Source organism: Protopterus annectens, chromosome 8.part0, assembly GCF_019279795.1.
Source record: "Protopterus annectens isolate FY-2018-M chromosome 8.part0, PAN1.0, whole genome shotgun sequence".
NCBI classification, from domain to species: Eukaryota; Metazoa; Chordata; order Ceratodontiformes; family Protopteridae; genus Protopterus; species Protopterus annectens.
Window position 1 is genome coordinate 1,795,125,102 of NC_056741.1, and position 12,574 is coordinate 1,795,137,675.

At 43.7% G+C, this 12,574-nt stretch overlaps 1 protein-coding gene across 1 annotated transcript in view; it reads left to right on the forward strand.

Annotated features, from left to right (window-relative positions):
- Nucleotides 1-12,574, forward strand: part of CNOT1 (CCR4-NOT transcription complex subunit 1) — a 4,219,019-nt gene that overhangs the window by 1,927,253 nt on the left and 2,279,192 nt on the right. The window contains exon 18 of the mRNA XM_044079520.1: nucleotides 4,074-4,217. Coding sequence (XP_043935455.1) covers nucleotides 4,074-4,217 — 144 coding nt within the window. The remainder of the gene's footprint in view (nucleotides 1-4,073; nucleotides 4,218-12,574) is intronic.

Consider the following 12,574-nt stretch of genomic DNA (forward strand, 5'->3'; position numbering starts at 1 on the left):
TCTCCAATGTGATTCTATCCACCAGTAACAGCACAAACTTAGAAATAATTTAGACACTAGTATGAGCTGTCTACACACAACACAATTACATGAATAACATTAGTGAACAAGGTGCAGCTATGCAAAAAGACCATACATACTATTATACTAGAAACAACTTGGTGCATACTAAATGCTAGCATGCCATAGTAACATCAATAATAAAGCATAACACATATTAGATGTCTAACACAATTCAACATAAACATATACAGTTGTAAAATGTCTAATACAATTCAACATAAATAGGCATTTACAGTTGTAAAACACTTACTGGAGAGACACTGAGCCTTCATGGGGCCTGTAGCAGAGTGGATTGTAGTTTTACAAATGGTGCCTACCACAGGTAATATTTATTAACTCTGGGATTGTCTTAAGATAATAAACAGGGAAGGGGAGGGGGAGAACAAGGGTGTGAGCAGGCAGTTCTTTGTACTGCTGCTAATGAGCCAAAGCAAGACAGGTATGTGTTAAGAAACAATCACAATTGACCAAGGACTGCTCTGAAACTGTAAGTCTTTTCTTAATTTCTCAGGTGGAAAAACAGGACAACCTTGTATCAGTAGGCTACTGTGGTCATAGTTTAATTTAACAAACACACAGTATTGATCAGTTATGGATACTATTTGCTAATAGAAGAGAATAAGAGAAAGTGGAAGATGTGTGTGGTGGTGGTGGTGGGGGGGGGGGGGCTGCTTACAGCCAAAGCACAGTGCTCCTCCAGGGGGAAATGAAGATTGGCTCAAACAGGTAGACACATACTCAAAGTTATCTGTAGCTGTTTGCAGACCGTTCAGACCCGGACTGCGCTTTTCTTATAAGAATGTTAAAGGTGGTACCGCAGTTGAATACTTGAGTGGTGTTAGGTTGGAGAGACACTGAGCCTTCATGGGGCCTGTAGCAGAGTGGATTGTAGTTTTACAATGTCATAATATGTCACAATGACAGATGTCCCCTTCTCCAGAGCCTTGGTGACTTGCCTCAAAGAAGTCCACTGGGTTTAACAGGCATGATCACCCTTTGACAAATCCAAACTGAGTAGGATTAAGTATTTGGAGGTCACCTATCTTTGTTGATAAGGTCCATGATGATTCACTCCATGGCCTTGCAGGTAAGGCTATCAGGCTAATAGGTCTATAGTTGCTGGGGTCTGTGGAAGCACCACCTTTGTGCAAGGAAGTAACACAGTGGCTGTTTTCCATTCAGCTGGTACGAAGTCTGTGCTTAGATTATGATTGAAAAGACTACCCAGTGGTGTTGCTAATTCATGTTGGAGCCCCTGTGCGATGCAGCATGGGATGTTACCAGGTTCCATAGATGCTGTGTTTTTGGCCTTATGGAGGGCATTTACTTACCTGCTCTTTAGAGATGCAAGGTAGGAAACAAGTGTTAGGAATGTCTTGGGGTACTTATGATGGGAACAGGGGAGTGAAGTTTTCACAGAACCCGTCAGCCAACAGGTTAGCTATGTCCACAGGTCATTTTGTGGTATCTGCTAAATCTGGGCCTTTCCTTTTAGATTTTGGCTGTAACTATAGAATGCCTTGTGGTTGCCCTTTGTTGAGTATGCTAATTTGGACTCGTAGTTTGCTTTGGATGACTTCACAAAAAGTCTTATTTGCTTGTTTAAACTGAAGAGGGAGTGTTTCTGGTTTAGGAGGGCTCGCTCCCTCTTAGTGTTGGACAGTAATTTCTTCCTCTTATTGTAAAGCCTGTTAATGGCAGTTGTCCACCAGGCAGGTTTGCTCTTCCTTGAGAAGCTTGTTTTGGTCCTATCAGTTACGGCCGAGTCAATGCCGGTATACAGGTGTTTGTATAAAGCTTTGCTGTAGAGCTCGGCATACTTGCCAGTGAAGCTATTTATACCATCCCTTAAGAGGTTATAGTCTGCTTTGGACAAGTTTTTTTTTTAGTTTAGTTGCTGCTGGGGTGGGGTTAGGTGTGATAGTTTCCCCCCATATTGGCGAGCACCAAATCCATGATGTTTATTTCTTTTGAAGAACCTTGTTTTTCCAGGTACATCTTTAAAGAATGCTTTTTTTTCTTCAGAATCTGCGAGGACTGGCTGTTCTCATCCTTATAGCCATGCTTAACTGCATTTGCTTTAAAATATTAGCAAGTCTGACCTGATGCTTTCCTTTGTTTTTTGCTTTATCTTTTCATTTAAATTTTTTTTTTTGTGGTAGGTTTTTCATTTGTTCTTTATATGTCCACATTTTTTATAAGTTTTTCTGTAAAGCCTGCCCCTTATTTCATCATTCTATATAACAGTTTTGTCTCTTTAAAAGAAACCTGCATTTCTGGTAGCTCGTTCTTTGTTACTAATCGGATTAAAAATAAATAAATAAATAAATTTCTTCAGGATATCGTGTTTTTATAATGAACCCATGTGTAAGTTTGGACTGACAGTTGCTGAAAAATTTCATGTAGTAGTTTTTCTTTTTTTCTAGAAAGAGTAACTAATAGTTGTATTCTGCAAAATGCAGGAGTGTTGCACATTGCATCTTTTCAGTTAATGCATTTTCATTATGAAATCAGATTTTAAGATGCAAAACATTAGGTTTTTTTTGCAAATTTTCCCTGCTGAGAATCCGCCAATTGCTCCCTTTTCTGGTGGAGTGCCAACCAAAAGGGGGATGTCATCAAAGCAGCCTTTAGAGGGTGGTTAAAACTTTCATTTTTTATTCCTGTCCTAACCAGACGAAGTGAGCACATTCCCCTTTGTAAGGTTTTCAGCAAACAATTTGGAAAAACATTTTACTTTGTTAGGTTACATTTACTAACCTTAACAAGACTGCCATGATATAAATATTGAATGCCATGGATGGTAGTGAAGTACCAGAGAAAATGAGTTCACTTATGCTGTGCCAGTGATGCCATAAGAAGGCTGAAACATGCATGTCCACAGCTAGTGGGGTTTGTCTTTATTGCCCTGAATTTATCCATAGACTTAAGAAAAAAGTCATGGACATTCAGCATTGATTTATAGCTGCAACACTTGATGTCCCTAAAGGGTGATTTGCATATATCCCATGTTTCTGCTAATACAAGTGGTTTAAGGAATCACAGTGGAAAAACTGGCTTTGATAGATTTTTCTTTTATTTTTGTCTATTTAGATGTTGAGGTTTCATTTTTCAGTACGTCTTTATTTTAATGTTACTGTTTTATTTTGGGTCAGTGTACTTAGTTTTTCATGGTTTTCACTTCCCAGTTGTTTTAAATCTGATTTGCTGCAGTACTTGATGCAGTTTGGCTAAATTACATCATCCCTCCCCCTCCTTTAGTGCCCCTTTGTGATAGTACTGGCATTCTCTCACACTTGACTGCCAGTTATGCCAAGAGTTTTAATAAACTTCATACTTTGGGTTTGACCACATTGGTTTGTTTAGTGATGCAGCTTTATCCAGAGTTGAAGTACAGTATCTCTTAGCGTCTGTATCGTCTTGTCGAAAGACTAAAATGTCAGACGCCAATATGATCGTAAATGCCGGACATCGAAATTGTTGTTGTTGGGGGCTATGCCCCCCACACCCCTGCTAATTATATATACCAACTCTGGGATGGCACTACAGTGAGGAAAGGGCAAATTTCCTGATCCTCACTGTACCACGATCCCGCAACAACACTTTCAATGTACAGCATTTGCCATTCAACATATTCAAAATTTGATAACGTGAAGTAGACCCATCTCTTAGGCCTGGTGGGTGTAGTATCCAACGTGATCACTGAGCAGCTGCTGTTAAATCCAAGGCTGTAGACAAACACAGGGTGCAGGGTTTGAGTCTCACAAGGGATAATTGGCTAAGCTTAAAATGGCTCGCAAGGGCAGCTAGCTTAGTACTAATCTATGAACCTGTGAATACCATAACCTGCCATTGACATGATGTAGGTTTCTGTATAATTACTAACTTTGACCAGAGACCTACTCCACTCTACTTGTCAACCATATTATAATTGATAAATGTATTTAGGCTGTTAGTCATTAGACAGAAGATATACATGTGAAGTTAATGAGTATCTTTTCTCTCCCAAGGTGGCTTAGGTACAAGCAGTCTAACTAGCATGGCGACTGGTGGACTTGGACTTCCAGCTGTCAACAGTGATGCCTTTGGACAAAGGAAAATAAGCACATCTGCACTGAACCCACCTACATTCCAGCAGAGTAAGATGAAAACGTGTAAGTGGTTGTGTTGTCTGTGGCTGATGTGTGATTGCTGTATCTTGTATAAAATGTAGTCTTAAAACTCATTTTTTTTAAACCTGATCTTTGGCCGAAGGTACTGATTATTTGTGCGTGTGCTGAAAGGCTAGTGTGTCAGTTGTCTTTGCCTTGTGTGTGCTGTGTTTTTTAAAGCCATTATTTTAGCATTTTATACAACTTGAACAAAAGCACAAATCAACAATATAAAATAGCAAATTTTTTTCTGAGGATTGTAATTATGCAGATTTTTATTCCTTATTCTGTAATTCCACAAGTTTAACCCTGGATATGATGTCCCTTTCATCTTTTCCTCAGTGTAAGAGTTTTAGATCGGAGTCTGATCCAACTTCGACCATTTTCAGGCTTTTGGATTTTGTGCTCAGGGTCTTCCCCTTACCTGTAACCGCTGGTGTTAAATGAAATGCCACATCTCATTTGCCCCCACAAGTATAGGATGGATTTTTTTGTTAAAAATCTTCATATCTAATTTAGTTTTTTTTTTTTTTTTTTTATAGATCTTTGTGTATTACCTTTTAATAGTTCTGTTATATTACTTTTTTTGTGTACCTTACTCATTCCTGAACCTTTTTTTAGTTATTGCTCGAGGTATATGTTTTCCCTTTAGATGGGTATTACCTTTTGGCTTGTTGTGCTTTCATTTTCTTGCTAGTCTTTTTATAGCATGTCTGATAAGCCGTCTAGCTACCCATCTCAGATAGCAATAACAAATGTGGTTATTGCTTGGACCCTTCACACCTGGACACATCCTGCTTCATCTTGGAAGCTTTCAGCGAGCAAGCCCTGGTTGAGAGAAAGAAGCAAGCAGATTTTGAAAGGGCTTCTCCTAGCCACTGTGGTAGAAAGTGCTCCTTTTGGTTCCTCAATCTTCTGTTACTGCTCTTCCCAGATAATCTGTTGAAAAACCAAAGGGGGGGGGGGGTGAATCAGGGAGACAAAAGTCCAAGCCCTCAAGGAAGAGGTCTTTGGATTTTTCTTCTTCCTTAGGTCTGGTGTCAAAGTTGCCAAAACCATTGGAGCCACCCCTCTTCTTAGATCTAATTCTTATTGGATCCAACAGTCTGCCCAGGTTATCTCTGTAGCCTGTTACCTATGCTCCATTCTCTGATTTTGCAAGAGAAAATGTTTCATCACATAATTTTTGAAGGAGAACTGCAGAACCCATATCCAGTGGTGGTTGGAGTTGCCACATGTTTCGCAGAGATGTCCTTTCACCTTTCCTCTCCCCACAAGTCATGGCGACCTGTGAGTGTGTGGCAGTGGATGATATCTTCTCAGTTTTCTAAGCACAAATTCCAGGCAAGTCCAATGTGCATGCAAACAAGTTGAGCGGGTCTGTCTTTCCTCACAAGTGGCCCCTTAATCTAGCTGTTACTGAGCAGATATTCAGCCTTTGGGGATGACCTTGCTAAGATATCTTTGCATCTGCCCTCAACACCAGGTGCAGCAAGTTCTCCATTGCTGGAGCCAAGATTTTCACCAGAGCCAGTCTTTCCTAGATTGTGCTTCCCTTTCCTGCAGCAGAGACCAGTGCATAGATTGAGATCTATCTCTGTACTATTTCTTCTGTCAGATCAGTTTGTTCTAGCAGAAGCCTGACAGAAGCCGATCCTGCTCCTCCTATCCCATCTGGACAGATATTTTCTCCAACCTTTGAGATTGTTCACAGTTAGGATTCTCCTCAGTCTTTAGAGTCCTCCCTGAAGTATCCCACTGTAGAGGCCCCTCAGAAGCATATGTGCAAGAAGAGGCACTTCAACTTCCAACTAGACTCCTTCACTGAAGATGCAACATTGATGAAGGTGGTGTCCTTAGATCACCACTTGAGGACGTCTCATTTGCATTTGCCCTTGAATTGAGACAGAGGTGGCTGGTCATCCAAAGCTGCCCCCCCCCCCCCCCCCCACAAGAGGAGTCTGTGTATGTCCTATTCCAGTGTTGCAGTATTCTACTTGTGGGTTTACCCTTCTTCCTCTCCAGTTCGCCTGACCAGGTTTCCAAAGATTTTTCAGTCCTCCTTGGTGTGTCTGATGTCTGACGTGGCTGCAGGAATGTGGGCTATAAAAGTGACGCTTGACACAGCAGCCCTCAGAACATTTCAGCTGCCTGTCGTACACTAGGTGCTCCTGCTTCTTACAGACGTCTGATCGAAAAAAGATTAAGTATCCCATTGAGGATTCTTTCAGTCCTACTTCGTTGATAATTAGTCTGTTCATGTCATGTGGTAAGGGCAAGTGCTGTCGGCAGATTCCCCATAAAGACGCAAACACCTATGACCACTGTCTTTTATTTAGGCAGGGAACAAGACCACGAGAACTGCACCATTTGCCGATCATTTATCCCTAAAACTTTACGCCGCCATTTGCAGGCCTTACATTTGTATTTAGAGTCTCAGCTCTTGAAACATTTAGTGTTGGGGATGGAGGCTGTGCTTGATGCCCCGTCTGAACCACCTAGGAAGAGGGCCAAGTCCTTGCGGTCCTGAACCACCTAGGAAGAGGGCCAAGTCCTCGCGGCCTACTTTGTCTGCTGCGCCTCTGTCTGTAGCTGATGTCAGCTTGCCTGAGGATCCAGCATCTGCCAGTGTAGCTAAAGCAGGTATAGCTGAGGAAGCTGCACAATCTTGAGTGAGTGGCACATCCACAGAGGTTTTGCTTTAGACGCCAGGGGGAACCAGCATTCACTCTGGGCCCATCAGACGCAGCCTCTGCCATCCCAAGGCCTATTCCTAGCCAGACGCCAGTGAGGCCTTTAAAGAAAAAGCAAAAAACAAGACACCTTCCTCCAACCTCTGAAAGCATACCGGATTGGCAGGCCTTTAGCCAGAGCTTGCTCAATGCCTTTATGGCCCTTAGGCCTTCCTCGGAACCCTCTGCTACTGCTCCTCTCCTCTTTAATCCCAGACCTCTCACCCATGAAAGGAGAGTAGATCAACTTGAAGAAGAATTGTCTGATTCCTCTGAGGACTTTCTTACTCTCAGATCTCATCCCCCTTGGGGTATGGATCTCCTGAGGAGGGCTCTGTTGAACCTGACTCCCCTGTAGAGGATCTTACTTTTGGGGAAACTATTAAGATGAAAGACCACTTTAAGTGGCAATCCTCTGATATGACTGATGTACAAAAAAGTTTTTATGACCTTGTTAAAATGGACTCGCCCAGTCCTTCTGTCAACCCTCCTATTCAACCTGCATTCCTGGATGCCTTTGCCTCAGCTTCCATTAACCCGGATTCTCGACCTCCAGCCCCACATAGAGCAGACACTCTCTATAAAGTCTTTTAGATGGCGAAATTTCTCTAAGTGCCCTCCTGCTGATCCTGCCACTATCTCCATCTCTATGGATAGGGCCTCCAAGTTCCTTCCTTACCACTACTATCCTCTGTGCTGATAAGGACGGCAAGACTGTGGAGAGGTTGGGAAAGAAAAACTACACCTCTTCTCCAATCTCATTTAGAGCCACCAACTACCAAACTCATATGGCCAAATACTCCTTAACCCTGCTGAACAAAGCCACTAAAGATTTAGATGACATCCCTGACTGTGCAGCCAAAGCCTCCTTGTCTTCACTGATGGCACTCATCTCTCAAGTGAATAGACACTCCTTAAGATGCAGTTATGATGCAGCTGAAGCCTCATCTAGGTCAGCTGCATCAGCTTCAGTACTAAGGAGGTACTCATGACTGCAACTTCAGCCTTTCCCAGATGACTTCAGGGCCAAACTCATTGATGTACCTCTGGATCACTCGGCCCTTTTTGGTGCTGAAGTGTCTGACCTGTTTAAATCCTTGCAACAGAAAGGAAAAGAATCATAGGACCTAAAATGCATCCTAGTCTCGTCTATTCCAAAGTTCCAGCGGAACTACCCGGCAAAGAGACAGTTTTAGGAAAACCTCCAGGCTTGGAGCCCCCACCCCCCCAATCTAGAAGACCCCCCCTAGAAGACAGCCTCCTCAGGCTAGGCCTCTGCAGTCTTCCAGCCAAAGACCTCCCTTTCCTGATACGGCAGGTAATGTCTGACTGCTTGCCAAAATTTCAGCCCCCATCCCCCTCATCCATACCCCTATCTGCCCATCTCTCTCACTTTCTCCCTGCATGGTCACTTACTACCACAGACAAATGGGTTCTCTCCATCATACAGAATGGCTACTTCATGTCCTGGATAATCCCCCCCTCCCCAATCAAGACTGGGCATACCACAGCCTCCTCCCAGTCGACTACTTCCCCTCAATCAGGTTTTGCAAACGCTTGCCACTGCAAGGCACCATAGAACCTACTCCAGAATCTTTTTGGTACCCAGAAAGGAAGGAACATAGAGGCAGATTCTAGACTTGTCGCACCTCAACACCTTCCTAAAAGTTCCTACTTTCAGGAAGCTTACCCTACCTACTGTCTTTCCACTCATCTTTCCTTGGGGTTTCATGGCAACCCTGGACATAAAGGATGCTTACCTTCACATACCTATAAAGGCCGCCTTCAGAAAATACCTGAGATTCCTGGCAGGTTTATCTTACTTTCAGGTGTTCTTTGTGTTTCACTGTTGCAGTCATTACATTTGGGTAGTCTGCTTGCAGGTTGCCCTCAGTCGGCCTGATTAACAAAGTCTTGAGTCCTGCGTCCGTTGCTGTCCCTTCTTCCATGACGTCAGGTGGTCTGGTATAAAACATGCAGCCGACGCCATTACATCAGTCTTTCTTGCCGTGCATTGCCCAAAGCAGAAGCAGTTCGCAAGTGGCAATTGGCCGCCTCCTGAAATTTTCGTTTTAGAGTTTCAGAACCGAAGTCTTTAACTAAAAACGAAGTACCCCATTTGGGAAACTTTTTCTTGATGTTCATTGTGTTTCACTGTTGCAGTCATTACACTTGGGTTATCCTGCTGGCAGGCTACCCGCAGTCGGCCTGAGTTCCAAAGTCCTGGTCCGGCGTATGTTGCTGTCGCTTCTTCCCTGACGTCAGTGCACCAGGGGTATGCAAGATGCAGCCGACGCCATTTTCTTCAGTCAGTCTTGCCGTGCGGTGCCGGAAGCAAAAGCAGTTCGCAAGTGCCGGACGGCCGACTCCTGAGATTTTCGAAATTGAATTTCAGAACTGAAGTCTTTGATAAAGCCAAGTACCCAGTTGGGGAAACTTTTTCTTGCTCCAGACCGATGTCAGTAAAAGTTAACAATTGTATTTCTTGTGGGAAGCAAATACCCTCATAAGGACTTTCACTCTTACTGTATTCCTTGCCTAGGCCCTGACCACGGCGTTGCTAGTTGTCGGTTTTATGCTAGATTCAACCAAAGCACTTGAGCGTCGGTTTGATTTTGCTTTACATTATTTTGGCCGAAGGTTTAGCTACATAATGCCGTCGGAACAACCGACGACCGGAATTCATAAAAAACGCAGAGACAGCAAAGGACAGGCATCCGAGGTCCAAAACCGACACCGAAGCCTCTTCTAGGCCAGTCGCCGGTTCTCAGTGAGGCGCTTTCGCAGCCCCTGACACCCACTACTTCAGAGCCACAGGCTGCCTCCGACTCCCATGTGGAGACAACTAGGCCTCTGGAAACTCAAGGTATTGGGCCTATGGAAACTATTCCCTCAGATGGGTCCAGAGCCGCTGAGCAGGCATCGGTTTCTGAGGGTGTTTTCAGACCTACACAGCTCACTATCAAGTCCACTTCAGCAGCCAAGGCAAAGTCTAAAACACCACTAAAGACAAAGAAACAAGTACAGCATTCTCCTGGACAGTCATCCATGCCAAAGAAACAGATGCTTAAAATGGCCGTGGACCTAATTACTTTGATCAGGGGTTCCCATCCCCCTCCTGATAAAAGGCTTAGGCAAGACGCTGACTATGACTCCTCTGACCAGGTTTCTATTTCCTCTGACTCCTCTTCAGAACAGGGATATTCTCTTCCTCCCTATGAGGACTCTGATGCTGAAGAATCTATCCCTTCAGCCTCTCCTCCGGCGGATTACTCTTTTGGGGAAACCTTGCACACCATGAGGGAGCATTTCCATTGGGAGAGCCAGGATTATTCAGAATCCAAGAAAAGGCTCAGAGATTTTCTATTATTGCCTCAGCACAGGCCCCTTGCTATCCCCCCTGTGCTAGATATTATTGTTGTTTTTTTCTGAATCCAGTCTGTCTCCTGATTCTTTACACCCCTGCACCCGTCAAGCCAGATAGGTACTACAGGGTCCCAGACTCTCATAAATTCCTTTATAAAAACCCTGCTGCTGACCCAGAAACAATTTCTCAGGGTCCCAAAGGGGTCAAGGCTTCCACAGCAAAAAACCCTGTTCCCTCTGATAGGGATTCTAGAGCACTGGATAGATATGGGAAATAAGTTTACACTTCTGCCACTTTAGCTGTAAGGGCTTTAAACTGCCAGTTTCACATGCTTAAATATCAACAATACCTAATGTCTTTGCTAAAACAAAAAATGCTTACAATCTCAATGTCCTGACAATAAGGAAATGCTGGATTTATTGCATGCAGCTGAACAAGTGGGAAAGCATACTCTGCAATGTGGTTTTGATTCATTAGCGGCTTCTTGCAGTGCCACAGTTACAGGTTCTGTCATTCGAAGGCATGCTTGGTTAAAAGAACAAAGTTTACCTTAACATGTTAAAGCAAAATTATTGGATGCTCCATAACAGCATGACACTTTGTTTTAAGGCAGAAGAGGTGTTAAAGAAAATGGAGGATAAAGCAAAATTAATGCAGACAGTAAAGGATTTCTTACAGGTTCAGCCACCTAGATTTAGCAGAAACTGGCCTCCTAAAAATTGGTCCTTTCCAGTGTCAGACAGGCCACAAAGGCAGATAAAGACATCCAAGAGGCAGATCTCAGCCCCAGGGCTCACACAGACCTAAACAATGGGGTGCTTCAGCTCCCAAAGGGGGAGAAGATAAATCACAACCTTATAGGAAACGGTCCCAATGACTTCCCTCTACAAATGCCAAGCACTTACCTTTTGGCAGCACCATTAGGGGGAAAGCTAGCACTTTTTGCACAAAATTGGCATATGATCACCCGGGACAAATGGGTACTGAATATTGTTTCTCAGGGTTACAGGTTCCACTTTCACACCCTTCCAAGGTCAAAAGGTATGCCAGACCTGCCACAAAATCAATGGGCAGAGGCACAAAAACAAATTTCTGCTGTCATGGACATGAGAGCTATTCAAAAAGTACCACAGCAAGAACAGGGACAAGGATTTTACTCGAGACTTTTCTTGGTACCCAGAAAGGACAAAGCCTGGAGACCAATACTGGACCTGTCATTTCTAAATACTTTCCTGGATGTTCCAAAATTCAAAATGTTGACACTGCAGCAACTTCTACCCATGCTGGGCAAGAAGGCTTGGCCTAGTTACTTTGGACCTCAAGGAGGCATACCTGCATGTCCCAGTCAGGCAATCTTGCATAAGATACCTCAGATTTCATAGCTGGCTCAATGCATTACCAATTCTCTGCACTGCCCTTTGGCTTATCTCCTGCGCCCAGGGTCTTCACAAAATGCCTGGCACCAGTAATTGCATTTTGCAGACAAAAAGGAATTCAGATATATCCCTACTTGGATGACTGCCTTATTCAAGCAGAGAACAAGGACATTCTACTAAAGCATCTGGCATTTGTAAAAAGATTACTTGTTTGCCTAGGGTACACAGTAAACGAAAAGAAATCAAAACTTGTGCCCTCTCAAGAGATAATATTCCTGGGTGCAAGCTTAAATACAACTGCCCAGATGGCTTATCTCCCGCCAGACAAGCAAAGGCAACTGGCTCATTGCTTTCAAATGATGGCAACAAAGACCCAGCTATCTGCAAGATAAATTCTGCAGGCTTTGGGCTTCATGGCATCCTGCATTCTACTAATTCCATATGCAAGACTGCATATGAGGAAACTACAATGGTATCTAAAAAGTGTTTGGACTCAACATTGCCACAGCCTGGAAACGATAACTCTTGTTCCCTGTCTGCAACAGGAGTTTCGATGGGCAATGTCCTGTCACCACAATAAGGACAGCCTTTCACTGTACCCACAGCCAGGCAGACACTAACAGATGCATCGGGTTATGCTTGGGGAGGGGGGGGGGGGGCGCACATGGCAAGAAAATGTATTCAGGGCACGTGGCCCGCGGAACAAATGCATCTTCACATCAATCAAAAAGAGATGCTAGCTGTACAGAATGCCCTGACAGCCTTCAAGGATCTACTACATCCAGGACAACTATTACTAAAGACAGACAACACCACAGTTATGTGGTGCATAAACAAACAAGGGGGCACACATTCCTACCCCCTCTGTAGGCAAGCCATGACTTT